General features: G+C 57.8%; 12 protein-coding genes across 12 annotated transcripts; 6 read left to right on the forward strand and 6 right to left on the reverse strand.

Moving 5' to 3' along the window:
* Positions 1–463: 463 nt before the first annotated feature.
* Positions 464–1,009, forward strand: PHYSODRAFT_479543 (hypothetical protein; the record flags this gene model as incomplete). Its single annotated transcript, XM_009522674.1, has 3 exons — positions 464–536; positions 640–728; positions 797–1,009. The coding sequence occupies 3 exons, from the start codon at positions 464–466 to the stop codon at positions 1,007–1,009; spliced, it is 375 nt and encodes a 124-aa protein (XP_009520969.1).
* Positions 1,010–1,354: 345 nt separating this feature from the next.
* Positions 1,355–4,720, reverse strand: PHYSODRAFT_326673 (hypothetical protein; the record flags this gene model as incomplete). The annotated part of the gene is made up of 5 exons (XM_009522675.1): positions 1,355–1,508; positions 1,683–1,771; positions 1,807–1,857; positions 1,956–3,818; positions 4,538–4,720. 5 exons carry the CDS (start codon positions 4,718–4,720, stop codon positions 1,355–1,357), a joined length of 2,340 nt encoding a protein of 779 aa, XP_009520970.1.
* A 306-nt stretch (positions 4,721–5,026) lies between these two features.
* On the forward strand, positions 5,027–6,012 carry PHYSODRAFT_555414 (hypothetical protein; the record flags this gene model as incomplete). The annotated part of the gene is made up of 1 exon (XM_009522676.1): positions 5,027–6,012. The coding sequence occupies exon 1, from the start codon at positions 5,059–5,061 to the stop codon at positions 6,010–6,012; it is 954 nt and encodes a 317-aa protein (XP_009520971.1). The 5' UTR covers positions 5,027–5,058.
* Positions 6,013–6,388: 376 nt separating this feature from the next.
* Positions 6,389–9,870, reverse strand: PHYSODRAFT_350179 (hypothetical protein; the record flags this gene model as incomplete). The annotated part of the gene is made up of 2 exons (XM_009522677.1): positions 6,389–6,491; positions 6,569–9,870. 2 exons carry the CDS (start codon positions 9,868–9,870, stop codon positions 6,389–6,391), a joined length of 3,405 nt encoding a protein of 1,134 aa, XP_009520972.1.
* Positions 9,871–10,201: 331 nt separating this feature from the next.
* PHYSODRAFT_326676 (hypothetical protein) lies at positions 10,202–11,204 on the reverse strand (the record flags this gene model as incomplete). Its single annotated transcript, XM_009522678.1, has 5 exons — positions 10,202–10,371; positions 10,447–10,552; positions 10,625–10,843; positions 10,919–10,964; positions 11,146–11,204. 5 exons carry the CDS (start codon positions 11,202–11,204, stop codon positions 10,202–10,204), a joined length of 600 nt encoding a protein of 199 aa, XP_009520973.1.
* An 87-nt stretch (positions 11,205–11,291) lies between these two features.
* PHYSODRAFT_484729 (hypothetical protein) lies at positions 11,292–12,029 on the forward strand (the record flags this gene model as incomplete). Its single annotated transcript, XM_009522679.1, has 2 exons — positions 11,292–11,468; positions 11,505–12,029. Coding segments are annotated over 2 exons (702 nt in total), but the record flags the coding sequence as incomplete, so codon positions are not given.
* A 464-nt stretch (positions 12,030–12,493) lies between these two features.
* On the reverse strand, positions 12,494–13,657 carry PHYSODRAFT_484736 (hypothetical protein; the record flags this gene model as incomplete). Its single annotated transcript, XM_009522680.1, has 2 exons — positions 12,494–13,498; positions 13,556–13,657. The coding sequence occupies 2 exons, from the start codon at positions 13,655–13,657 to the stop codon at positions 12,494–12,496; spliced, it is 1,107 nt and encodes a 368-aa protein (XP_009520975.1).
* A 173-nt stretch (positions 13,658–13,830) lies between these two features.
* On the forward strand, positions 13,831–14,798 carry PHYSODRAFT_247757 (hypothetical protein; the record flags this gene model as incomplete). The annotated part of the gene is made up of 2 exons (XM_009522681.1): positions 13,831–14,273; positions 14,357–14,798. The coding sequence occupies 2 exons, from the start codon at positions 13,831–13,833 to the stop codon at positions 14,796–14,798; spliced, it is 885 nt and encodes a 294-aa protein (XP_009520976.1).
* A 512-nt stretch (positions 14,799–15,310) lies between these two features.
* PHYSODRAFT_312040 (hypothetical protein) lies at positions 15,311–16,213 on the forward strand (the record flags this gene model as incomplete). The annotated part of the gene is made up of 1 exon (XM_009522682.1): positions 15,311–16,213. One exon carries the CDS (start codon positions 15,311–15,313, stop codon positions 16,211–16,213), a length of 903 nt encoding a protein of 300 aa, XP_009520977.1.
* Positions 16,214–16,749: 536 nt separating this feature from the next.
* PHYSODRAFT_285108 (hypothetical protein) lies at positions 16,750–17,252 on the reverse strand. The gene has a single exon (XM_009522683.1). It carries the CDS (start codon positions 17,198–17,200, stop codon positions 16,889–16,891), a length of 312 nt encoding a protein of 103 aa, XP_009520978.1. The 5' UTR covers positions 17,201–17,252; the 3' UTR covers positions 16,750–16,888.
* Positions 17,253–24,367: 7,115 nt separating this feature from the next.
* Positions 24,368–25,569, forward strand: PHYSODRAFT_326684 (hypothetical protein; the record flags this gene model as incomplete). Its single annotated transcript, XM_009522684.1, has 3 exons — positions 24,368–24,871; positions 24,959–25,210; positions 25,294–25,569. 3 exons carry the CDS (start codon positions 24,368–24,370, stop codon positions 25,567–25,569), a joined length of 1,032 nt encoding a protein of 343 aa, XP_009520979.1.
* A 667-nt stretch (positions 25,570–26,236) lies between these two features.
* On the reverse strand, positions 26,237–27,344 carry PHYSODRAFT_247773 (hypothetical protein; the record flags this gene model as incomplete). The annotated part of the gene is made up of 4 exons (XM_009522685.1): positions 26,237–26,434; positions 26,579–26,794; positions 26,864–27,224; positions 27,286–27,344. 4 exons carry the CDS (start codon positions 27,342–27,344, stop codon positions 26,237–26,239), a joined length of 834 nt encoding a protein of 277 aa, XP_009520980.1.
* Between the last annotated feature and the right edge of the window lie 147 nt (positions 27,345–27,491).

Here is a 27,491-nt window from a genome sequence, read left to right on the forward strand (position 1 = left end):
TGTAGCCATCTTCGTGCTCAAAGGGCAACTTCAAGTACAGTGTAGCATGTCACCGGCACGGCACGGCGCTGGGCGGCGGCGATGCAGACGGCAGCTGCTGCTGCAGCTGGAGCTCGATGCATTCATCTCTGTCGCCACGCTTTCCTTCTCAATGGCGAGGGCGATGACTGGATCTGTACCCCGGTTCACACGCGGCCGTTACTTGAGCTTTCTCAGCGAGGCGGCGACACATTGGTGGGAGAAGGCTGTCTCTCTCTGTGAAGGAGCGCTCGCTCGCAAAGGGCTGGCTAATAGATCGCGCCGTGCTTTGAGTGTACGAAAGAAATTTCGAACGAGAACGGCCGAACACCCGCCAAAAACTAAACCAAACCAAAGCAAACCAAACGCACGGCAGGGATCCAACCGGACGCCACTTTCCCACTCGGCAGCTCGCACGCACATCAAACCCAGTCAAGTCAACAAGATGGGGATCTGCCGCAGCTCGTGCGCCAACACCAGCAGCCTCGAGTACTACGACGCGTGGGGGCACCAGGTCCGTGGCCATTGTACGCCCGCGTTTGTGTCGCTGTTGGCGTTGACATTCCCTCTTCCCGCATTGTTGCAGCCGATTCGCCGGCCGTATAGACCTGGAGGGTATAGTGGCGGAGACTGCCGTCCCAAGACCGACACCAGGCTCTGGATGTGCGAGCACGGCTGCTGCTCCATCCGCTGGAAGCTCGACTATGCTGGTACGGGGGTGATGAAGGGATGCGAGGGCTGCTGTTTGATGGCTGGTGCTAACGCTGTGGCTGCAGAGTTCCAGAACTACTTCAAGTACGTCGAGGTGTCGCCCTACGTGGTGCTGCAGGACAAGACCCAGCAGTGCGACTGCGTCATGTGTCGCGGCATGGTCGAGGCCTCGCCCCCGCAGAGGCGGTGGAAAGATCCGTTCGCGCTCAAGCGAGCGAGCAACTTGTCCACGGACGGGTCGCTCACGGACGACGAGCCCGAGAGACCCGAGAGTCCGTGACCCAGCATTGCAGCTCACCTCGACCACAGAACATCACGGGACCTGTATTCACTACGCTCACTCACTCACTTAACTTGTACTTTTCTAGCGCCTTCAATTTAATAAACGCAACGCGAGTTGCACGTAACTATCCAATCACCTGCTCTGCTCGCTGCAAAACTCGTCCCCAATGCTCGGTGGCATGTCATTCGAGACGCAAAGATGAGATTCGCGGCGAATCTGATGGCGGTGGTGGTGCCGGGGATGAATGGCGACGGCCGTCGCGGTTATCAGCGCCGTTGCAGCCAGCCTTGAAACGCTCTGATCGCGCACGCACCTCGCCGAAAGCTAAACGTCCGATCTTGCTCATGAAGGGACATCTGAAGTTGCATCCCACGCCGTCGAGTCGACGGCCGACGTGGGCTCGGCGGGGCTTGACACGTTCAGCTTTTTGCTTGGTGGGGACCCGCGCTCGATTCGGTTGGCTTGACGCCGACAGCGTCGAGATCCACCCAGAGGCCTCTCAAGCGTGGACACAGAGATCGTCGCTCAGACTCGAAACCGGGGTATCCGACGGCAATGCTCGACGGCTTTGCCACCTGCCCAGAACCTCCAACGCACCACCACACGATAGCCAACGATCTACTGTAGACTTCACGAAACAGCGGCAATAAATATATTGACGCGCCGCTACTCGGCCTCCGCACCGCCCGCCAATTGAGACGAGCTCGGTTCGTGACTTCCGACGTCAATCTCCACCTGCTTCCCTTCACCCTGCCCCCACTTTCTGCCATCGAAAATGTCCTCGGAAGGCCGACCTTCCCTGCTCCTTCTTCCTCGTCTCCTCTCGCCTCCTTGCTCTCCACCTCCTGCCCACCGCGATCCGTTATGTATATCAAAAGCCAAAAAGCACACGCATCATTTCTCCACAGATAGGCTACAAACGTCACCGCCGCCGCACTCAGACCGACACAGAGCGCGCGAGTACAGCCACCTGCTCCTGCAGTCTTGTCTCCATCTGCGCGTGGGCGCTTTCAGCTGCCTCCTGGTCCTTGGTTAGCTTGGCCTGCCACTTCTCGATGCCCTCCAGCTTCTGGATCACCAGTCGCTGCAACAAAATGAGGACATTCTCAGCCGCGTGCAGGTTGCGCATCCCTTCGATCGAGAGCGCGCTGTGTGGGTCGTAGTGTGTCCGCGAACGCCGAGCAAAGTCCGACACGGGCTGCGGGAACTTCGGGGGACGAACATGGGTCAACTCCGCAGCGAACACGTCGTACTTGCGCCGCGCCTCCGGTTGAATCACATGACACGCTTGCTCAATCAGATGCCCAGCCTCCACTGCCAGCGGGTACGAGCTGACAGCGAACTCGCGGATGCTTCCGGAGTAGTTCGGCGACACAACGGCAGCCAGCGCCACTCTCAGCAAGTGCAGTGCCTTGCGGTACAGCTCCTCGACACGGTCCGCCTGCTTCTTCACGCTCGCCACCGCCTTGATCTCGCTGGAAAAGCTCGCAATACGCGCGTGGAGGTCCAGCACGTGGGGCATGTCCACGGTCTGGAAGAGGTTGTTCAGGATATCCTCCTTCTCCCTCTCCAGCATCAGCAGCTCCTCCTGTGCGTCTTCCCAGCCCGAACTCATTCTCAGCGTCGGCAACGGGCCGCTGCTCTCGCTGCCGCTCACGTCGCGCGTCTCATCCAAGCTGCTGAGTCCCGTCACGCTCATGCTGAAGACGCTGTTGCCCGTGTTGGCAAAGCTGCTGCTGAAGTTGTTGGCGCTGGCGAAGCTGTTGGCGCCGCCCCCATGCACGTTGCTGACGTTCACCACGGCCGTGCCGTTGCGCGTGATCGTGCCCAGCGTCGTGGAGGACAGCGCCGTGCTCTGCCTCTCCAGCCTCTGGAGCTCCTCGTCCACGAGCACGGACTCGCTGAGCTTCTCGCAGAGCTTGGTGCGCAGCTTGGCCATCTTGGCCGCCTTGTTGATGGTGAACACGCGGCGGAAGCCGCCGCGCTCCTGCTTCTCCATCTTGTCCAGCAGCTCCTTCTGCGCGTGGATCATCTGGGCCGAGCTCTTCTTGGCCTGGCGCAGCTCGCTCTTGACCTGGTTGGCGCTCACGGCGTCGCCCGCGGCCGAGTACTGTTGCTCCATCTGCGACGCGCGCACGATGCGCTCGATCTCCTGGTTCACCTGCTCGTACTTGTGCAGCAGCCGCCGGTCCAGCACCACGTCGCTCGTGTTGAGCGTCGGGGGCAGCGACGACCGCATGTGGTTGTCCGTCTCGGCGCGGCGGCGGCCGCCAAGTCGCGACGACGCGCTGGCCACGCGCCCGCCGCTCACGGAGGACGAGGACGCGCGCAGGTTGCTCTCGCTCTCGGGCCGCCGGTGCGACGTCGTGGCGTCTGTCTGCGGCTTGCTGTTATTGCTGCCGAGGCGCTGCAGGTGCACGGGCGCAGCGCCGTTGGTCGTCGCGGCGGCCGCGGCGGGCTTGGTGGTCGCGCCCGCGTTGGCGCCGGAGCTGCCCGTCGGCAGGGAGGCCGAGGAGGCCGCGCTGGCCTTGCTGGTGGCGGCCCCTACGCCGACGCCCACGCCGCCGCCGCTGCCGTCTTCGCTCACGGGCCGCGTGCCCATTGCTGCCTGTACGTAGAGTGCTGCTGCGGAGGGGTCTGAGTGCCACTGGCTCGACGCTTGCGGCGAGACCGACAGAGAGAGCGCGCGACTGTCTTCCTGCTGGCACCGAGCCGAGCTGGCGTGCCTTCGCTTGTCGTGCCGCGGCGTCGTGGGAAACAGAATGCCGAACGCGGACGAGGCTGTGGAGTGCGAGTAATGCTGGCTCTCGAAATAAGAGTCTGTATGAGAGAATTATGCTGCGTTGTAGGGTAAGGCATAATAAGAGGTCTATGCTGCAGCGGAGTCGCCGCGGTTGGATCACAGCAGCCGCTACATATTGTATTGAAGCCGGCAATCTTCACGACCGATGTCATCAGGCAGCAAGCACTTCCTGCTCAAGGTGGTGTCATCTTCCATCTTTACCAAGCCCTCCTGTACATTACAGGCGGTGAGGATCAAATAGTCCAGTCCAAATTATGTGCGTCACAGATTATAGTCCACACGCCAGTCAAGTCAGAAACATGGTTTTGCCCCGTCTACGCCGAGTTGACTCTATCGAGCTCGTCGTGCAGCTCGCTCTCCTCGACGGCATGCGCGACGACTGCATGCGCTCGACTATCGGCGGCGTTCCCCGAGCAGCCTGATCATGCCAGCGGACGATGCCGCAGAAGAGAGAGACAGAGCACCTACGCTCGGACAAGGGCACGACGTGCAGCTCTCGGCGATGGCTGCGCCCCAATTTCAACCTGCGATACAACACAGTCGAGGGAAAGGTCTGTTTCGATTACGGCAGTTGAAGGCGCGAAGGCTCGGATCTCGCTGTGCCCTGCAGACCGGGATTCCTCGCCCGCTCCGATTCCTCATGCGCTTGCCGCCCGCCGACGCGCCTACAGCCACCCGCGCAGCTCGGCGGCACGGCCACTTCCAGCCCTTTAGGCGGTTACCCGCTCCTTTCGCCGCAGACGGCGCTCGAGAGTCCAGTCGCGGGCGTGGGCCGCTTTGCAGCAAAGTTTGCTGGGACACCGAGCTCGCCGTTTCAGCGCGCGTCGCTGTGTGACACCAGTTCTCAGTTCAAACATGGCCGCCGAGCCGTATTCGTTCGGTGGGGGCTCAGCGCTTGAGCTCATGGCGATAATGTACATAACCTTTTTCGCCAGACGCAGCGTCACAGAAATCTGGTCCTCCCGTGGGTTTAGTCCGGACCAAAAACTGTGTCAACTAAATATTATGTGCGCCACACCACAAACGGCTTCAAACACCTTTCTTGCCGCATATCATTGCACCCCGCAGGCAAGACCGACGTATAGTATCATCGGCTCCCATGACGCCGCCGCCGGCCCCCGCGCGCCGCCCCAAGCGCGCGGACGCCGACTACGTCCCCGCGCACCTGCGGCACTTCGTGTTCCACTCGCAGGACGACTTCTACGTGTCGCGCCACTTCGACCCACTGCTGCTGAGCCACCTCATGTACGAGGGCTTCCTGCCCATCGCCTCCGACTTCCAGGACCAGTGCTTCCTGCTGCCCAAGCTGCACCGCCAGCGCTGCGTGCTGCTGCTCAACGCGATGCAGCCCGAGCACGTGCCCAAGGTCGTGCGCAAGCGCGCCAAGAAGTACAAGCTCGTACTTAACCGCGACTTCGACGGCGTCGTGGCCGGCTGCCACGAGAAGCACGGCATCCCGTGGCTCTACCCGCCCATCGTCGAGAGCTTCAAGACGCTGTTTCAAGCTGGGGGCGACGGCGTAGAGCTCTTTCCCGGGCGCAAGGTCAGGTTCTTTACTGTGGAGCTGTACGACGTCGCCACGGATTCGCTCGTGGCCGGAGAGCTCGGCTACACGGTGGGCAGCGTCTACACTAGTCTGACGGGCTTCAGCAAGGCCAATGGAGCGGGCACAGTGCAGCTGCACGCTCTGAGCAAGCTGCTGTATCTCGCAGGGTTCAAAATGTGGGATCTAGGCATGTCCATGGACTACAAGATGGGGCTGGGCGCTAAGGATCTGGAGCGCGACGACTTTCTTGAGCAGCTCTACAAGTTCCGTCCAGAAGAGGCGCTGATGAAGCTGGATGAGAGCAAGAAGGAGGGAGACGTCCGTCGAGGGGTGGTGGTCAAGGAGCTCTTTGACAACACGAGACTCCCGACGGGAAGCGTTGAGGAGGGCAACGAGGAGAAGGAAAAGACGGCGGGCGACAAGAAAGATGACACGGACACAAGTGAGAGGAAGAAGGATGCGAAAGAGCACGATAAGGAGAATACCGACGGGGCGGTAGAAGAGAAGCGGGAAGCTGGTGCCAAGCGGAAACTCTCGTCCGATGAAGAGCAGCAGGGCGAGGAGAAGAAGGGCAAGTCTGAAGCTGACGCTCAGGTCAAGGAGAAAGATGTGGTGTATGACCATAGCTCCAGCACAACTGAGCTGAGCTAGTGGTCATGCACGAGTGCTTATCTGTGTACGATACGACATGATTTCTGTCAATGTGGCGAAGGGCCCAAGACCGCCTTAGACGGCGAGGGATTTCACAACGGTTTATTTGCTTTTTGTTTTCTTCTTCATTCCGTTTGAGCTGGTCAAGGGCTGACTTCAATCGCTGCAGCTCTGAATACGTTTTGTACACTTGCGGGGCTGAATCGGATCGGCTAATGTTGCCTGCTGCCATGGCAGGGCTGATATTGTAAGTATCCTCGAGTTCGCGATATCCCCCCGCTATTTCTCGCCTCTGGTGCGACACCACGTGCGTATCATTTGCCGGTGATGGCAATGAGCAATGAGATAGATGACTGTGCGTGCTTGACGACCCTGGTTACAGGAAGCCTGCCTCCGATAGACTGTTCACAAACAGAATGCTCTCTTGCGTGTTGGCATTGCGGGCCAGCTGATACAGCACGGAGCTGTCTTTCCGGATCCTGCATATCATCACAAAGTCAAAAGCAGTGTTAGTTTGAGCCTCAGCCACACACAAACCAAATTGGAGAGAACGTACGTGTCAATCCGATGCCGGATATGAATCTGCGTCTTCCTGTCGTGCCTCAAGATGCCGCGGCCTTTCCTCGATACCCCTCCCGTGTTGTTGGAACTAGCACCAGTGGAGCCGGCGCCGCTGGAACTAGGAGGCACGTAGTTGAAATTCTGTCGGTCTAGCGCCTCGCTGATGACACGGTAGATCTTTCGGAACTTCTGCCAGTTCACCAGTCCGTCTTCCATGGACTTCATGGCTTCCTCGTAGGTGAACAGATCCTTGACCAAGATAAACCAGCAGGCAAGTCGCGGTTGTCCTTCTGCTAACGCAAAGGCTTGGCGATAGCTGCGGTAGTTATCATCCGGTGAGCACACTTGCTGGAGGCACTGGTATTTTTCCTGCGCCGCGGCACTAACCAGACTCCATGTCGTGTTCAGCTGCCGGATACAGGGAGCTGACAGACCGGTAGTGATCTCGAACAATGTGTTGAAGTTGTTCATCTGGTAGCAGTTGTCCGCGGCATCGATGAAAAGAGTGATCATCTTCGCACGCTCAACGGCTTGCAACTGCGGATGCAGAATCTCGCTGGAAACCCACTCTGCTGTAGCATCAAACAGCTCGATCAACGCCATCACATGTGGAGCCTCGCGGTGCTTGTTTTCACGCGTCCAAGCCTTGTTCGTTAGCTCGCGCGGGTTCAACTTCGAGAAGTATTGGTCCGCCTCCATAAGCGTGAGCTGGTCAGCTAGCTCCTGCGCCGAGAATCCCGACAGCGGCTCCACGTTGTCATAGCTGATACGAGCACTCTTCCGGGAGGCAGCCATGAGCCTTGCGCGCTGCAGCGTATCCTGGATAATTTCGTCGAATCCACCGACACTATTACTCGTGGCGTTTGCCTTGATCACAGCTTCAGCGCTGCCCGTAGTGATACCGCGGGCAATCTTCGGTGCCACGGCTGCAGCAACAGGAATAATGCCCTGCTGTTGAGATGAACTGCGCATCAACCGATCTCTTGTTGCTGCCGCTGCAATCGCTTGATCCTCCGCTCCTGCAGGAATCGAACGACTCCGAAACTGGAAAATGTCGCCGCTCGAGTTCTTAGTGCGAAGTTTTACCATGGAACGCTCGCGCTTGGGATCGGATGAAGACCGATTCAAAGCAAGTTTTGTCGCAGCCTGCGAGCGCATTCGTGAGTGCGAAGCTCCACGGTCACTCAGCTGGTGAGCCATAGCTAAGGCTGCTGCACTCTGGGCAGGCTGGGCAACTTCATACGCTTTGGAGAACGTTCTATCAGGTAGCGCCGATGCCGAAGAAGAAGTCACTAATGCAGGAGGAGGGGGTATTTTCGCGGGGGACCTTTGAGATTGGGCTTGTGCCTGGGCTTGTGCTTGAGCTTGCGCTTGTTGGGTTTGTGCTTGGGCTAGCTGTGCCTGCTGTTGAGCTTGCTGCTTCTGCGTCGACAGCAATTGTACTACCGTGAGCAGCAAATTTTCAGCGTGTCGTCGAATGGAAGGGATCGGGGACGTGTTTTGGATCTCACTAAGAAAACTCATGAGCTTCTTCTGCGCCTTGCGGTCGTTGGCCAAATCCTGGTCAATGAACCCACTCTCCTTGATCCAGAACTTGAGAACGCTTAGCAACCGCATAATCGACACGTTGGCCTCCATTCCTGTGTTGATATCGGATCGCGCTGTCGAAATTGACGTTAAATTTGACGAGCGCTGTTCGCTCTCCTCTTCCATCGTGATTTGGTCCAGTAACCGCTGCGTTTCTTCAATTGTCTCGGCATCCACGCCTCCACACAGTGAAAGCACGGCTGTATATCGTTTCAGCAGCTTCTTAATGAAGTCGTAAGGCGAGCAGAAAGAGCGAAACGTGAGCAGGAATACATCGCGGAACTCTGTATCATACTGGTGAGCATCAGTGAGGCGCGCAATAAGTTTGCCCAGTGATGCGTGAGAAATCTCCCGCTTGCCACCCATCCCGCGCTCTGGGGTCTCATAGCGAATGCGAACAGGGCGAGGCTTCGGTGCAGCTTCATCCACATCTTCACCAGCTTCATCATCAGACTGTACTACCTTGCGAGCCTGTGAGCGAGGAGTAGTGCAGCCACCCTGGGTCTCCGGCGATAATGATAAAGGCGGTGGCGGAGGCGGTAATCCCCCACTAAGTCCAGGTGACGCCGCGTGCCTTGACCCGCGTGACGTACTGCGTGCTCGTGATCGTTCCTGATCCGTCAAAGGCGAGTCACTATCGCGTCTTCGACTCGTAGCTGCAACCTGCCCGGGCGGGGGTGGACTCTCCATCAGCTGACGACTGCGGTGGTTGCTGTATAACCTCCGCGACGAAGTCGGCTCCCGTCCATGGCGTTCATCATCTGTGCCACTCGAGTTCCCCGAAATCGACCGCTTCAAGCGAAGCTGCCACTTCTCCAAGCTTCTCGTAACACCCCCGGGACTGCTGCTGGTACCGACCCGCGGACTACCGGACCCGACCTTCGGACTGCTAGTGGACGCTGGCTTCCCCACGCTCCTAGAAGGCTGTCTCGCCGACGACGACGGCACGGGCGTCGGTCCAGTCGACGTCCTCCTCGCGCTGTTATTGCTCGTCGGCGCTGTAGCTCGTCGCTTCACGACCATGCGCGACGGCTTCATGGAAACTTGCTGCTGTCTCTGCTGATCGTTGGCAAGTGCTGCCGTGTCCTCCTTATCACTTCCCTGTCCGCCCGAAGACGACGACGAGTCCTGTTCCGGAGACGGAGGCGCCTCCGTTGCCGTCGCCATCATCGCCGCCTCCTTCTTGGAGCTGTGCGTCTTGGCGAACACTTTGGACGCGAACTTCTCCGGTCCAATGTCGGCGTTAGCATCCGGCACCGCTGAATCTGCTGCGGGTTGGCGTCTGTGGTGGCTGTGCGTGTGGTGGCGGTACGGAGACGACGCGCCGCGCCGCCGCGCGCCCTTGGGGTCGTGGTCGGGCTGGCTGTGGTGCGTGTGGCGTCTGCCGCGGCGCGCCTCGGCCTCCGCAGTGGACACGGAGGACGAAGCGTCCACCGACGACGTGGTGGACAGCGTGGAGGAGGACGTGGCCGTCACGCGGTCGTCCCCCACGGTCTTGCGGTCCCGCCGCCGCGTGCTGCGGGCGCTCACGACGGTCGTCGCCGAGGAGGACGAGGACGAGCTCAGGACGCTCGTGGTGCTGGCGCTGATGCTCGCGTGGCTGCTGCTGTTGACGCTGGCGGAGGACGGCAGCAGGTTGCGCGCCACGAGCAGCGGTGGCCCTGCGCGCGCCGAGGCGGCGGTCACTGCGGCCGCGCGGTCGTGCGCCATGGGGAGAGGAGGAAGTGAGTGAGTGTCCTCTGCCCGGCCGGAGCTTGGTCTCTCTCTCGCTCGATAGTCGGCGCCTGTGTTTGACTGAGAGACGGAGGAAGCGCGCAAAAACGTGGTGCGGCTGGTTTTCAGCCAATGGGAGAGCGTGTACAGGCTGCGATTGGATGAAATGCGGTACGGATTTGGACCAATGCGGGAGACGGACGTAACGCGTGGCGTCGTGGCACAAAAGGCAACTTTGGGACTTGCTACATGTACGTGTTCCCTCCAGTGCTTGCCGTGTTGGCGGAGGGATGGATTAAAAACGGCGAAAGAGATTGAGGTAGGTACTCTATGTAGAAATGTTCACGCAAGGAGAACGTGTTTGCACCACGGAGCGGAATGGGATGGGGTGTTGGTACGCTGTGAAGGCATCGCGCCCCGTGTGCGTGTCCACTTCAACGTTCAACGGGTCGCCGAGTCGAACGAGCACAGCACCGCGCCACCATCTCTGGTGATCGGCTTGGACGTGGCGCGGAGGCAATTGTCCGCCTACTAATATTGTCTTCACGTGTCGAGGTGGTGATTGCTACGTACTCGACCTCTGCTGATGCTGCTGTAGCAGGTTGACGGCGAAGGTCGCGGCGGGCTCCGGCAGAAGTTGCGGCAGCAGCGGCTCCAGTTTGACGATCTTGAGATCTCTCTAGCTTGGCGCAACGTCGCATAAGTGAGTGAGGCTCATTTGCCCGCGCTACGAGCGTGAGTAACAGCGTACCGTGAACTGCGTCTGCTTGGCGGTGCGCTTCGGGGCTGGACGTTGGAAAGAAAAGGACACGCGCAGTCCGACCAAGAGCTCCTCCAGCACTTGAGGCAGGCTCGGGTGCTTGGGCAGGATCTCGCTCCTTAGGCGACAAGCCGATACGCCGAGCAGCAACTCCGCCACTTCGTCAAACAGCATGGCGTCGGCCACGGTCGACCCGTACGCAAGTTGAATCTACCCGTACCAGTATCCACACCAAACAATAGATCATCAAGTTGTCAAAGCGCTTCAACATGGTGGTGCACCTACCTTCAGTCGGTACTTGTATTGCAGCTCGTCCAGGCGACAAAATGCGCTGCAGGACGCGCATTGTACACGCAATGACTGTGTGCTCGCGCCGCCAGTGCCAGTGGCCAAGTGGGAATTCATTGAGGTGAAACATCGAGGACACGCGGCGTATCTGAGCCCTCCGCCGCACACACCACCTCGTTACGGTCGCTCTAAACTCTCCTCAACGCCAACACGCAAGACCGTACATCATGTCGTACAGCGACGCCTTCTCGATCACACCGCTGGGCACGGACTCGGTCGCCATGGGCTTCAACTGCTGAGCCAACCTGTGGGTGCTGTGGCACCACACTGTGCTAGCGCATACCGGGATATGCCAAACTAAAGGATAGCAATGCTGCGCGCAAGGTCTCCGCTGCCGCTGCTGCGGCGTCTGGGCCATCGCTCGGCGTTCTCGTCGCTCGCTCCGGGTGCCGTCAGGGTCGGCGCCAATTGGGATGCATCGGTGAATTCTGACCTGGTGAACGGGTTGCTGCGCGACGGCTACTACGTGGTAAAGGACGCCTTCTCCGTCGACTACCTCCACCAGCTCCGCGACGAGATGTAGTTGCTGCGAACAAGCGGCCAGTTGTACCCCAACTCGACGCACATTCTGATCAATGATGCAGCAGGCAGCAGTGGTCAATCGCCGCCCAAGACGCTGCTGCTGGAGAAGCACGACATCCTGGAGACGGAATTGGCGCTGGATGCGGTTCGAGACCAGGCGTCCGTGCCGTTCCTAAGAGATTTCTTCGAGCAGCAAGTGGTCTTCGGCCCCTTAAACCGAGCGGTGCCGGACTGGTTGGGACTGGCAGGCCACATGGTCAAGGTGCAGCACAACGCTGGACGAGGGGCGTGCTTCCCGACGCACTTCGACACGTACGGCGACGACGGCAAGTGTGTCACCGCGGTGCTGTACTTGAACGAGGACTGGGAGCATGGAGACGGGGGCGAGATCGTGCTGTACCCGTTTCCGAAGTCTCGCGTGGTTGTGCAACCGCGTTTCGGTGAGCTGGTGCTCTTCTCGTCGCAGCAAATGCTGCATCGAGTATTGCCGTCCACCAAGCCACGCTACGCTCTCACGACGTGGATGTATCATTCGCCTCCGGTAAATGCAATGGCTGAGAGTGCTGCCTTCTATCAGAGCATTACGGATGCTGCAGACCAAGCATCGGGCGCGGAAGACGCGAAGTTCCAGGCTATGGTTGCCAAGATCTTGCGGTCGCCATTCCGAAGGCACCTCGTGAAGCTCGTCTACGAGCAAGAATGGGCACAGTCTCTACGTGAATCGCACTTGCAAACGGAAGCTTTTGAACACTACATGGCGATCCATGAACGAGAGATAGAGGTGATCGAGGACGCTACCTCTAGGATGCTCGGGAATTTCCAGCCAAAGACGGTGGCGCGAGCAGCAGCTTGCCGCAAACGCAGGAGGAGTTCATGCAACGGATGCAGGATGAGTACAACCGAGAGTTTGTTGAAAACATCCAACTGCATTGATTTTAATGAAGCTACGATCTGTCAGAAAACTTTGTCCCTACGAAGGAGATTTTCTTCTTACTGCGTGCATCCACGTGACAACAACTTCCAGCTCTTAGGCTGCTCACCCTGCACGTAGAATTGATTGGTGAGGTTCGACACCACACAGGAGTGGTTGGGTACGATAACCAGGCGCTCCCCGATGGCTGACGAGGGAATGCCATCGATCTTCTTCACCCAGCCATGCTCTTCCGACAGACTGGTAACCTCAAAGCAGATAAGCTCCTGGCCGTCATCCAGCAGAGTTTTGTTCTGGGTCGGTTCCTTCACAACGCGCTCAAAATCCTTCTCATAGAAGGCAAGACCGTAGCATGACGAGCCGAAATCGCCAGCCGATCGCGCTCCATCAGAGCTCAACACCTTGGATCCAGCGTCAACAACCGTCGCCAAAATGGTGAGTGCCACATCCTGCACCGTAAACAGCCCCATGCGCACCGGAGTGCGGTCGAGGAACACGTAGTTTCCAGGGCGGATCTCTGTAATCCCCTCAAAATTCTTGCGAGCGGGCTCCGTCAGCGTGCTGCCCACAGAAACGATAGGAACCGCGAATCCATTCGCCACCAGCGTTTCCTTAATGCGGGCCATGATCTGCCTCTCTGTCTCCGCTACTTCAGAGCACTCCGCCACGGACTTGCAGCGATACCCGAGGCCTGCGTGAGACAGCAGACCGCGGAACTCGAGGCTACTCGTCTTGTCGATCCGCTGCGCCAGCTGAAGAAGCCGCGGGTCGTCCTCCTCAATGCCCACTCGATGGTATCCCACATCCACATGGATCAGGAGGTTCACCTTGACGCCACAAGCTTCAGCTGCCTTCTGTGCTGCATTAACTCCTTCAGAGCTGTCCACAGTCAATAAGAACTCCACGCCAGCCTCCCGCGCAGCCTTGAGCACCTCCTGCACCTTGTTGCTCTGCACTACGGGGTACGCCAGCGTCACACTCTTCAGTCCGGGCACATCACCGCGCAGGAACTGCAGAGCTTCAGACGGCTTTGAGACGGTGAGACCGCAGGCTCCAGCGTTCAACTGCATCGCGGCTATCTCGCGCGTCTTGTGCGTCTTGGCGTGCGGACGGAGGTTCACGTGGTTCGACGTCGCCAGCGCCTGCATCCGCTCGATATTGTGCAGCAGCCGCTGCTCGTCCAGCATGACACTCGGCGTCTCCATCCACTCGCACGGGCTCATTTCGCTCAAGAACTGGGGGGTTTGACGATTTTTGGGAAGTGATGAGTGTGCGGTACAACTCGCCGGGTTTTTTTATGCAGGTCATCACGATCTCTGAAAGACGAACAGCTTGAAGTTGTACCGCAGATACCTCTAATTGAGGGCCGTGTCAAACGAGAGGCTAGAAAACGACGATGGCGACCACGGAGTCCGCGAAGGCGGCGTATGTGAACACGTCGGCCTATGGCTTCTGCGTGTTCACCGCGGAGCGACTGCCGGAGCTCAGGCAGCAGCTGCTGCAGGTTGCAGCACAGTTCGGCGAGGAGAAGCTGCGCGGCACGATCTTGTTGTCGTCCGAAGGGGTGAACGTCCGGCTGTCAGGGACGTCGGACGCAGTGGAGGCCATGAAGGCCGCTATTGCTGCGCTGCACTCAGACATCCGTGGACTGGAGTTCAAGGACTCGTATTCTGAGCGAATGACGCTGCCGAGGATGCTGGTGAAGATCAAGAAGGAGGTCATCTCGATGGGAATGGAGCAGGTGAACCCAGCGGTGGACGGACTGGCCGCTCACATTTCGGCCGAAGAGTTCAAGACGTGGATGGATGACGGCAAAGACATGATTGTGTTAGATACAAGGTGGGTCTGCTGAGCATCGGAGTATAGAGGCCTTGAGCTCCATGGATTGACGTATGGATGGACTGATGGTGGCTGTGCTTCAGAAACGACTATGAAGTCCGCTTGGGCACGTTCGAAAACGCCGTATACCTGGACATCAAGAGCTTTCGTGCGTTTCCCAACGAAGCGCGGACACAGCTGCAGCAAGTGCCGAAGGAGAAACCCATCGTGATGTTTTGCACCGGCGGCGTGCGTTGCGAGAAGGCGTCGTATGCGTTGCTGAACGAAGGCCACAAGGAGGTTTACCAGCTCGACGGAGGGATTTTGAAGTACTTTGAGAAGGTTGGGGGTGCGCACTACAAGGGCGACTGCTACATCTTCGACGACCGCGTGGCGCTCAAGCCTGATCTGACAGAGGCGGCCGTCACCTCCTGCTTCGTGTGCCGCAGTCCGCTGACTGAAGAGGACCGAAGCTCCCCAGACTACGATCCCGAGAAACACTGCCCGTATTGCAAGAACGGCAAACAGGACTTTCGCCACGTGTAGTCTTATCAAGATGTCGATGTTCTGCTGTCCATACGCCGAACAGACACCCCGGTACATGTGCCGACCACCGAGATGGCTACAGTCCAACGGTTTTGTGACACGCTTCATCCGCCAATCTGCGCGCGCCGTTGTATTTTCAGCCAATCAGCAGGCTGACCGTTTTCCCTGGTCAATGCAATTTCTGTGGCTACAATTGGGCGACGTGCGTCATTGCGCGCTGCGCAGGACTTCATGGGCCACAACCGAATTCCCAGCTCGGAACCTCCTCGCCACCAGCAGCAGCGAGGTCACCAGCCTCCAAATCCCCAGCATCGACTTGTTCCCGTCGCTCCTCAAGCGTGGCAGAGCGCAGTTGCTAAAGGATATCTGCGGGCATCGGCAGCATAGGCAAGCGAAGGCAAGCAGCATACAAATCCGCCGTCGTTTGGAGGCGAGAGGCAAAGACACACGCAGTGGACCGCCGCAACAGGAAAGCCGTAGATATCCCGTACCAAGCTCAAGCAGCCAGCACCATGCGCATGGATCCTCGTCGAGTGCCCGGCGATGCGGAGCCCATTTGGAAATCGGCCACGCGAGCGGCGATCAGACTCATGTCGACAGCTCTGTACTCGAAGCGGTTCATCGGCGCGTCGGCGCTGCTCATTTACGGGTACGCGTCGTACCCCATTGCGGAGCCCACGAGTACGCACTCACTGCGACTGGCACAGGGACTGGATTCCCATGAGCTCGACCGGAAGGACCCATTCGCCATCAACGTACGCAAAATCGCGGCCCGTGTCGGCGTCAAGAACCCGGAGCGGATTTCGATTCGAGTTGGTGAGGAGACTGCTGGAGCATCCATGGGAGCCAACCTTACCGTCGGTCGCCGCGGTGCGTGTATCGTGTTGCCCATGGAGCTGTACGACGCCTTCCACGCGCCGGCTCACCTGCACGAGAAGTACGACATTCCCAAGCGAGACGAGATCGACTTTGTCCTGGCTCACGAAAGCGCACATATCGCCAAGAACCACTCCATGTACACGGGTGCCTTCCTACCGACGTCACTTGTTGGCAGTTGTATCGCCATCCACAAGATTCCGAACAAGTTGGTCGCAGGCATTGTCGGAGTGCTGGGTATCGTCGGCGGTAACTGGTATCTGTCCTGGAAATTGGAGCACGAAGCCGACCAGGTAGCTGCTGAAAGCGGCTTCGCTCGTGGCGGCATCAACTGCTTCCAGAGGAGGCTGTCTCGCAACTGCGAGTTGCGCTCGGTGCTCAACACGTGGATGATCGACGAGCGCGGCAATTACTTGGCTGACACCTCCCATCCGCTGTTGACGTCGCGCATTGAACGACTGAAGCTCCTGGCTACCGCAGAGCCTGTCAAGCTCGTGGTCACCGCAGATACCACGACCGATGAAGCGGACGCATACTGAAGACCCCATCTCCATTTTCTGCTGAAAGCGCGAGATCACTTTACGCTCTGAAAGCAGGACATAGTAACTTATGATAGCATAGCTTTGTGATTTTACTTGACCAAGTATCGCCGTTGTACATGTTCGAGTCGCTTGATTCTTCATCGCAGAACCGCTTCATACAGTAATTGCCAGATGATAAGAAACAAATCGCTGATTGGCTACAGCGAGGTGGCAAGCTTATTATAAGGGTCGGGTTTCCGGCCAAATACTACTTATCCTACAGTAATAAGACGATTCCAAGGTCGGGACAAGATGCTAGTTCTTTCCTTCGGTTCTGATATCCAGTGTTTCCTAACGCTGCGACTCACTTGAGCGGGGTTACAGGAATAGCAACGAGCTGCAATTAAACTTGCTGTTCAGTTCATAAGCACACAACTCGGGGGCCATGACATCACTTCAGTTCAGTTCATAAGCACACAACTTGGGGGCCATGACATCACTTCGTTGGTTCCGCGTTGCGCATTATGCAAACACTTTGGATTCCTTTGAAAAGGGTGGTGTTAAAAAACACCAGTGGTAGAGTTTGGGGCTGGCGCCCCACGCAGCAAAGTCTAGCTAAAGCCAGCCGATACTACAAAATAGAGTTGTCTGCCCAGATTGCAAAATGCAGTCAATAAGCCTCGCTTACCGCGCTTATCCGCCGAAGCCGTAGAGGGTGCGTCCCTGGCGCTTGAGCGCGTACACGACGTCCATGGCCGTCACGGTCTTGCGGCGCGCGTGCTCCGTGTACGTGACCGAGTCGCGGATGACGTTCTCCAGGAAGACCTTGAGCACGCCGCGCGTCTCCTCGTAGATGAGGCCGGAGATGCGCTTCACTCCACCACGGCGAGCGAGACGGCGGATGGCCGGCTTGGTGATGCCCTGGATGTTGTCGCGAAGAACCTTGCGGTGACGCTTGGCGCCGCCCTTGCCGAGTCCCTTGCCGCCTTTGCCGCGTCCAGACATGGTTCAAGTCGAGTAGAAGCTTGGAGAGAGGAGAGGAGGAGGCTGCTGCTGCTGGAGCTGGAAATTGAGGAATGAGACCTTTGATCGAGCGCCTCGTCGTTTTGGCGCGCGGCAGAGGTTCTAAACCGGTACGAGGTATCTGATACCATTCCACCTGCCGACACAATCTATCATTGGTTAAAAGTCTGAATTTGTTTGATTGGTCTAAAACGGCTATTTTGAACCCTTCTCGCATTTTCATTTCGTGGTGGTCATAATGGCGGCGCTCCTGAGCGCAATGCCCTCCCCTCCAGGCTTCGCATGCGTGTCATGCGGGCGCCCCGTGACCTGCGCTACGCCCTCCCCTCCAGGCTTCGCATGCGTGTCATACGGGCGTGCACAGGCGTGAGCAGGTCACCCAAGACGGTTCGTGGCAAGCCCGGCACGTCGGCGTGCTCAGCCTGTGCCCTCGGAGCCAGTCGAGAGCGAGGAGGACCAGGGCACCCACGACACAAGGGCGAGGGGCAGCAGGCACCGGGGGGGGCACCAAGAGCGCGGGGGAAGGCGAGGAGCTCAAGAGTACGAAGGACAGCAGAGGCTCCAAGGGCACGACGGACGGACGGGCGTCGTCGTTGGCGGCGGCAGTGGTGGTGGTGGTGGCCGAGGAGGGGGAGGCGTAGGAGGAGGAGGAGGTGGAGAGAGTGAGGCAGGCCGCGATGACGCTGCAGAAAGGAGGGAGGTCGAGCAGGAGTCGAAGAGTGGAGGCAGAGCGAGCGGCAGTGGAGGAGGAGGTCGTGGAATGCGTCAAGGATCGTGGCGGTCACCGCTGAGGCAGCCGTGGAGGACGATGCCAGTCTCGGACCTCTTGTGCGGTTCTTGGCCGCTGGCTCGGAAGCCAAGGTCGAGTGGCTCACGCCCCGACAACGTGCAAGGCTGCACCGCTATGAGTGGGCTGACGGTTTGCTCCACTATAGGGTCGAGCCCGAGGATCCTCCCCGTATTGTCGTGCCCAACGACGAGGATCTCAAGTACGACATCCTGATGGAGGCGCACGACGCTCCATCCAGTGGCCATCTCGGCCGTAAGAAGACGTACGCGTCTGCCTCGCAGATGTTTTGGTGGCGTCACATGTACAAGTGGGTCGCCACCTACGTCCGTACGTGCGAGACATGCCAGCGCGTGAAGCCTGCCGGTCACGCCTCGGCACCATTGCAGAGCCTGCCGGTCCCAGCGGACTGCTGGAAGTCGATGAGTCTCGACTTTGTCTTCGGACTTCCGGCCGATGACTGTGGCAACACTGGTGTTGTTGTCTTTGTGTGCCGTCTGAGCAAGATGGTCCACTTTGCTCCAGTTCGTGACACCGTCACTGGCGACGAGGTCGCTCGCCTGTTCATGGACTGTGTCTTCCGACACCACGGTCTGCCCGAGACCATTGTCTCTGATCGAGACCAGCGGTTCACCGCTACGTTCTGGCAGACGCTATTTCGCCTTCTCGGCACACGACTGTCGATGTCGACGGCGGACCACCCGCAGACGGATGGCCAGACGGAGCGCGTCAATCGCGTGCTCGAAGACACGCTCCGCAGTATCTGCGCGGAGATGCCCCACTCTTGGGCTGATCGCTTGCCCATGGTTGAGTTCGCACTCAACAATGCGGTATATGCATCGACGGGCTTTACGCCCTTTTACCTGAACGGGTTGCGCCACCCTCAGGTGCCGCTCACATTACGAGGCAGTACCGGGGCTTCCGTCCTAAGTGGGGGAGAGGCTCGGAAAACCTTTTCCTCCCAAGTCTCGGACGTGAGTCCAGCCACCTTGCGGAAGCAACTGTCCTCGTTTGCCGAAGACAGGCTGAACATAATCAGCAGGGTGCGAGACACCATGGCGCAAACCCAAGATAAACAGAAGGAGTACTCTGACCGAAATGGAAGAGGAAACATGAACGTGTTTAAGGTTGGGGATTTAGTTCTCCTAGATACTAGAAACCTACCGCTAAACACTGTTAGCTCGGTCGAGAGCAACAAGATGAAGCACCGCTTCATTGGACCCTTCACGGTCCTCAGCCGGCATGGCGCGGCGTACACCATAGACTTGCCCAAGTCTATGACGACTCACCCGACGTTTTACGTGGGTCGTCTTAAGAGGTACCATGACCCTCTGGCTCTGGCTACCCCGCAGGAAGCGGTGGGTGGCCCGGTGGAGAAGAGCGCAGCTCCTCGAAGCGCGGCGTCGGGTCGCGGTAAGGCGCCTGATACGCGCGCTGGTCGTAAGACGGCGCGGCGTACATCGGAGCAGCATACGCAGGGGCCCCGTACGAGCCCTGGCCAAACTGGGCCTGATACGAGTGGGGCTGCTGCTGCTCCGGAGACGGCGCGTGGCCATGAAGCTCGGCCCGAAGACCAGCGAGCTGGTTTCGCAGCGAGTCGTAAGACGACAGGTCGGCTCGACGATCCACACGGCCATGGAGACTGCGAGTTTCTTGATAGAGCGAGGCAACATCCTCACGGAGCCGCTCCACGGCACCAGGCTGACCAGCACGAGCGGCAGCCTCGCCACCAAGGGCGACGCCAAGCGCGATCTCGAGGACGTACACACGGTCCCGGAGAAGACGAATCTTCTCTTGCTGCAGGGCCACCACCTGACTCGGGGCCCCAGCATACGGCTGCGTCGCCTCAGGCTCGTAGCCATGGCCGTGCGAGGCCACCCCCGGCCCTCCTTGATCGTAATGGGCAGGTCTACTACCACGTGGAACGAGTCGTCCGGGAGCGGCGGCTCCATGGCAAGCGCCAGCTGCTCGTGAAGTGGAGGGGTTACCCTGAGTCGGATAACTCGTGGGAGCCCGTTGAGCAGCTCCAGGCAGACTGCGCGAAGGCTGTTGCGATATGGGACGAGAAGCAGCGGCAGCTTCGTAAGTAGTCATTGGCTTCTTGGCCGGTACCCGGGGCACGGTAGCAGACGTAGTCGCACCACGCCCACGCTCTTCACGAGCTTGGCTCTAGCCTCTTGCTTCAGCTCGTCCATCTTCGAGTGGAGCTTGCGCTTGCTCACGAGTTGAGCGAACTCGATGCGGAGCTCGCGCACGTCCAGGATTGCGGACAGAGTGCGATCCTCACGGAGTTCTTTGAACTCTTGGTCGGAATACCCTTTGCGCTGGACGTAGCGCCAGAAGAGGTCTTCCACCTCGCTCCAGGTCATGTTGTCATTCGGCTTGACCCAGTGGAAACCCCACACAGGATGGAGTCCACCCTTGTCCTCCGGCTTCTTGCGAAGCGTGGTGAACTCCTTCAGTGTGAGCTTGTGTGGTGCTAGTAGCACACACCGGGCGACTTCAACGTCGCTAAGAAAGAGTGGCTCTTTCTCAACAAGAGCACGCTCATAGGAACCCCTCGAGGTGTACCCGCCGATAAGGCCACGAGGAACCGAGAGCTTCTCCAACAGCGCTGGCGCACCAGTGCCAGGCTCGGGCGGGAAGTAGCCCTGCGGGTACGTGGGATCCCCGCCTGAAGAAGACTCGATGGTAGTCGTGGCAGTCGGCTGCCTGGCATACGCACCCGAGCTAGCAGCGTGATATTGCTGCTGCTGCTCGTCGAGGTTGTTGGAGAGCTCCTTGGGCTCGTGGACGGCACCCTCCCCGTCCTCAGACTCCGAGTCGATGAACAGCTTGGAGCTGGAGCCGCGAGGCGACCTGGAAGCTGAACGCTTCTTCGCCTTGGTCTCGGCGGCCTTCGCAGCGGCAGCCGCTTTCGACGCTTGGGCACGCTCACGACCTTGTGCCAGCGTCAGATGCTTGGATGCCAGCACCTCCTTGGGCTTGGAGCCCGCGTCGCTCGGCGACTTCTCGGCCACGACCCCAGCGTCGGCCATGGCGACTTCGTCGTGCGACTGCTTGCTGTCGCCTGAGCCGGACTCGGCGTCCTCCGCCTCCTTCTCTGACGAGGCCTTTGCGTCGGCCGAGGCGTTGGTCATGTCGCCTGCCGCCAGCTCCGTGCCTTCGGCAGCGTTCGTGCTGCCCTCCGAGACGTTCTCGTCGTCGGGTGAACTCTCACCGGAGTACTGGACCATCGTGCAGTCAAAGACGGCGGCTTCCCAGTCGCGAGCCGGGTTTTTATGGCCCCGAGGACTCTCCTCCTTGCCTTGCGCGGCGTCAGGAGACTTGCTCCGAGCCCCGGCCTGACGGCCACTCTCCAGCGTGCCGCTACGAGAGCGCACCACCTCCTCGGCCGCCTTCGTGGCCTCCATCAGCGCGGACGACTCGTCCTTGGCCTTGGCCGCCCTGGTCTTCGGCCCTACGGCCCGCGGTTTCGGAGGTGCTTTCGCACTGCGCGCACTGCGCTTTGGAGGCATGCTTCCGGTCGACGTGGAGACCCTGCGGCTTGCTCGGCGATGCGCCAGTTGCTCTGTGAGGCCCGGGAGCCGAGGCGCCAGAGCTCGCGCCATTGTCGATGGATTTCGACTTTACGAGTGAAATGTGAGTCGCCGGCTTAACCTCGCTCTGATTGGTCGATAAGATCGAATCTAAGTGGGGGAGGATGTAACGGGGTTACATGGAATAGTGACCCTGTCACTATTCCGGGATGGCAACATCGGTCACTCCCCTGGATAGTGACCCAAGTGGCCTCAGAGCCAACAGATACATTTTGTATGACACAAACTATAGGGAACTTAGGATTTGTATGCAGGCCAAATCTGTACCAACCTATAAATACATTCGGTCTTAGATCTACCGCTTTTCAAGTCAAGTCGTCCCCTTCAGACCAGGGACACGTGAACGGCTGTTCACTTGGAGTTTGTATACTCCTGCTTCCTCTGTTAAGAAGTGCTGTGTGCCCCGTCACATACAGACATGGTGCTAGGCTCTTCATAGAACTGGATAACCTCCAGCTTAAAGCGGTAGGACACCGCTACTCGCTGGAAGCCTTCCCCGTGCCGGAAGTCAGTGCCCTGCCTTGGCGCTGGCCGGGGGATTGCGGCATCCTGCTCGCTCTTTGCAAAATGACTGGCTTTTTCAGCACTGTTTAGGTGCATTAGGTGCTGCCATCTAGGAGATCTCGATCAGCGAGCTGTATGAACGGCTCAATATGATTGGCTATGTGAGGGTGTCATTTAGGAGAAAGCTCTGCTTTAGGAAATCTCCAATTCGGTACCGTATTTGAGATCTCACTGGTTTGCGGGCTTTGGCCCGCAGTGTTCGCAGTTCGGTCTTTTTTTACTGTATTCCAAAACCTGCACAGTTAAAAACTTTATTTACTATATGTAGTAGCGCTATGCTTGCCGCAGAAGAGCGTTGCATGAAGACGTTCTTGAATTTTAGCGCTTGCTCTTATTTTTGTACTGTGAGATATCATGCGTCAATTTGCTGGATGGCTTACGCTGCTTGATCTGCCGTGGCGGATCTACGTGAACTCACACTATTGGGCTGCTACCGCGGGAGTCCCCGTATGCGGCGCTGCAGCAGTGCGCGGCGACGGGCGTAGTCAGCCGTCATAACCGCAAATTTCATTTCACTCACACTAGCGTTACTGCTATTCATGGTACATACTGCACAGCTTCAAGCTGCCAGACTGAGCTTCGGTTCATGTTGAATGTATAATGTGTTTATTTTCTGGGGTTATTCGGGCTATATGTCTAATTTGACGCCTGCAACTTGATTTTGTAGAATTGCTATACTGATTTCAATGCCGTTTAGGTCCCCTCACTTCAAAGTCGACTCTCAACAAACAGTCTGCACCCACGACCATTAATCAATAGCGATAATTTTGTTTTACTCAACGACGGTTTATAGTTGCTGCTGCTGTGGCGTCCGACATGTACATACAGATATCGTATCTTCGAAATGACAGCCACATGCCTAAACTAACTTAGCCGATACGACGGCGACCTATCTATTGCTCGCTTGCTGCCCCGATTCGGTCGATTCCTCACAAATTGCATTGATTGACTGATCACCCCTCTTTATTATTGCTGCTGCCTGGTTAGCTTGTCGCCGAAAGCATGCTTTGAGCTGTAATGAATCGGAGTTTGCGCTGCTATGCTGTAATACAATTGCTGTACAACTGTCATTGCTGTTGTTTCAAATAGCTCTTTAACCGATAATGCAACATAAAACCTTATGTTGCATTATCTCAAACATCCGCAGGGGCGCAAACGACCGAAGTAGTTATTACGACTTTAATCAGATTACCATCACTCTTGAGATCGCAGAGAGGGTGAATGAACTCTTGACGATTCACTAAACAACTATCTTCATTCAATCATGCCTGCAAACTCTGAACACCGTTCAAACGCATAGGGCCTATAAGGGTGGCCTAGATCGATTCATCGAGCTCAAACATACCTCTAGAGCTTTCATATTGCCAAAACTACGCGCGTTCCTTTTGACTTTAACGACCGTTTTGGGGATTTGGCTCTCGTGACATCCATCCTCCTTAAGTTGCTGCCCAGACGACTTAAGGATCTTGGGATTTGATTGCATATTCAGGGTCTTTGGAGTTGCAACATTAGGGTGCCTACAGCGATTTTAAGGTCGCTTAAAGTCGTTTTAGCTACAGTCATGTCACAACTTAACGTTGCTTTAACGGGATTCCGCAAACGACAGTTCTTACGAACTGCGGATACTACATACATCATATTCTTGAAGTTGTGTTGTTGTATTGCCTTTGCACTATTTCACCCTTTTTGTGCATATTTTTGGATCTTTCTTGCCAAAAATGGTCATATTCTGTCGCAAATGCACTATCGCTTTGATTTCTCTGAGTATGATACCTAAAATACGGTAATTCATTGTCAATGTGATTGAGAGGACAGTGGACGCCTACCATATATGCATTAACGGGCTGTCATAGTTGCAGCAAGTATGCCTGGCATACTCGGCGCATAAATCTCCCGGGGCCCAGATCTGGTGTCAACAAGCCGCCCTACCCCTAGATATATGTCGTGTAGCCATCATAAAGGTTTGACTTGCAATTTGTATAGTTTAGGCTGACCATCACTCCTACATATGTAAACTTCACTCTGTGGGCTTTTCGCGTTGCATATATCTTCCGACGGATCGAAACGACGGTCATTGCGAATTTGCCTCCGACAGCAGTAAGTCGACAGCAGAGCTCCGCTTCGAAAGGTGTGGTTGCTTGTAGCCAAAGGACTGTTGCCGGTGATCACGAGGACTCACCTGTTGTGTGCGTGCAGGCTATGGTGCGCCTCACCCATTCCGCTACTCACTGGCAGCTTCGCTGCATCTTCGACACGTCCAGCGAGGACGAAAACACGCCGCCCAACGTCCAGGCAAGCCCGCAGCGCACCCAAGGCAGCAAGCGCAGCGAGCAGCCCGCCAGAGACTGCGCCAGCTCCACTGGCACCGCGACTCCTCCATGGATGTCGCCGGAGAAGTGCCAGCGCCGCTCCAAGGCAGTGACGAATCGACCGCCAAGCCCGGAGGCAACACCCCCACCTGCGTCGTCGCCGCCGAGAACCCGTCCAAGCGCCAACCCCACGACGGCGTCGCCAATTTTGCTGGAGACGCCGCCAACGTCGCCGGCGCGCCCAATACCACGCAAGGCGCTTCAGCCCCGCCAAGAAGGACGTCGTGCGCAGCGTGAGGCTGCTGCGCCGTACAGCCGTCGCCCGTCGGTGCCTCAGCGTCCGGATCGACCCGCCGTCGACCCACGTGGATCGATAAGCGCCAGCTCGGATGTGGTGCGCCGCTAGCCACCGCAAGCACAGCGGCCACGTGATCAGTTCGTGCCAGCTCGGTGGCCATATCACGTGGCCCACCTCCGCGAGCAGTTCAATCCATTGGCGACGGTCTTTCCGGCGGTGCCACACTTCGGGTGGTGCGACTGCCCGTCGCCGTGCCGCGTGGACTCCTGCCGCAACTCGCGCATGCACCTGTATTGCAACATCAATTGTTGCCCCTACAGAGGCCTCTGTGGGAACGCGCTGGGCGAGTCGAACAAGATCTACCTGGGGAAGATGTGCGCACAAAGACGCTCGGAGTGGTCGCCGCTGAGGCCATTGAAGCTGGAGAAGTCCTCGGTCAATACCTCGGCGAGATGGAGCACGTCAGCGCTTCTCGCGCGAATTGACCGCGCAACAACGGGTATCGTTTGGTGATGAAGATGCAGCCAGAGAGGCCCACGCACCCCGTCCGTGTGGCGATCAATGCAGAGAACCTGGGCGGCCTCATGCGGTTCGTAAAGCACTCTTGCGAGGCGCTGGCGAAGTTTGTTGAGGTCTCCAACGGACGCCGCACCACCGTTGTCGTGGCGAGCACGGAAGACATTCGTCAGGGCCAAGAGGTGACGGTCGATTATGGCGACGACCTGTGGTTCGTCTGCCGATGCGGATCGGACAGATGCCGCCATCGCCATCTCCAAGATGCTCAAGATCCGTAAGGGTGCGAAGGAGAAAGGAAGACAGAAGAGCGAGCAAGACAAAGGCGCGTGCAAGGCGATAGGTGTGTTGATATTTGTATAGGTGCGTAATGTGAACAAATGAAGATTGCATTGATGAGAAGAGTTCGAGTCTCCTTTGGCTGACGTTGGCTGAGTTGCATCTACGTTGCAGGCCGACGTGAGTGCATGTAGCTCGCGCATGTACTTCGTGCCTACAGCGCTGTGTTGAAGCTCGTTCGGCTCACGCCGATTTTCGCACCCATCGACGAAAAGGCGCATCGCAGTAAGCCCGCGCCAGAGTTCGCGCCTAATGACGAGATTGGCTCACTTGAGCGAGGCTAGCCATTCACATTGAATTTGTAGTTGTTCGTCACTTACTGCTAAGCCTTCAAATCGAATGTGTTGTTCATTATCATGTCGCAAGCTCATTGCAGTGTTCGCTTCTCAGTCATCACATTCTAGTCAATTGTAGCAATCACGATCAGCAAATGCAGTTCATGCAGAAGGCGGTTGATGACAACGCAGACAGCGAAAGCGCTCAACTCACCTTCGGAGAGAAACATATTGATCGCGCCTTACAGAGTCAACATCAGCTAAGGCACAATACAACGACAAAGAGAAATGTATTGTTCACATCTTACAAACACAAACATCATTAGCTAGGCTCCTACTCGCTTGACGGCGGCAGCTCCATTTCGCCCGAGAACGTCGTTCGAATCTGCGAGATGCCGACCGTGCGCACACGGTAGTTAGCCATTCTGAACACGTTGCTGATTCTGCGCCCGCGGATGTTGGGGTCGTACGGCCGGGGGAGGTTGAGGCGGCTGTACACCTTCTGCATGCTGTCCATGCCCCACTCAGCCGCCTGCCGTACAGAAGTGATTGCATTGTGGAGCGTTCGCGCGGAGCTCCTGAGCGACGGCCGAATTCTCTCCAGGTCGCCGTCTTTGAGAGGCGTCAGGATGCGTCCCACCATGGCAGTCGATCATGGAAAAGCGGAGTCCGGCACCACGTTCATACGCGTATCTGGGCAGTACGCGGGGTCGAGCAACTTGGCGCGGAAGCCAAGCGAGGTGTCCGAGTCGTTCCACGACCCGGGACAATTGTGCTTACTCCAAATGATAAAGCCGTCGGCGACAAAGCAGATCGTGCCAGTCGCGAACACGGTGTGAAGCCACCCGTTGTACATGGCATTTTGCAGATCCGCATTCGACGGCTGCTGGACCTACAGTGCAGTAGTTGTTAGCGTGCAGCATTCTTAGCAAAGCAAATAATGATTTCAAATGAAACTTACCCGGAAGTTCTTCCCATCAATAAACCCAAAAGTGTGTTTGAGAAGTGGTTCGCGAGCCTCCACCAGCTTTGCCAACTCGGCTTGGCGAGCTGGGGACGGCCACGAGATCCGTGCGGGGGCGTATCCGCTTAGCGCCTGCGCCAGTGCTTTCTCGGCGCGCGCAAGCGTCCGCGACAGCGTACTTGGCGGGACCCCAAACAGCATGCAAAGGGAGCTTTGCTCCATCGAGCCGACATAGAAGCAGAGCACGAGGCCGAACACCTGGTGGTGGTGCTTCAGCTTGGTTGGACGCCCGCGTGTCGTGTGGCGCGGAATGTAGTAGAAGTGGGTAAACCGCTGCAGGAGCTGGTTGAAAGCCGACCTACAGCATTGCATGTCAGATAGAGAATAGCAGCATGGTAAACAGTTAATATAGATCGCACCTGGTCCAACTTGTCGTGTTCAGGAAGTTCACGTCGCTGCCGTACTTGTACACCATCATCCAGGCGGAGTATCCAGGCACTGGGTGGTCAGGTAGTGCCTGCTGCGCATAGCGATCTTCCAAGCCTCCCCCACCAGGGCGCGGTACACCTCTCTGCGAGCGTCATGCAGCTCCTCGTCTTGCTCGAGGATGGTGCTGGCGAGCACC

Source organism: Phytophthora sojae (assembly GCF_000149755.1).
Source record: "Phytophthora sojae unplaced genomic scaffold PHYSOscaffold_2, whole genome shotgun sequence".
Lineage (NCBI taxonomy): Eukaryota > Oomycota > Peronosporomycetes > Peronosporales > Peronosporaceae > Phytophthora > Phytophthora sojae.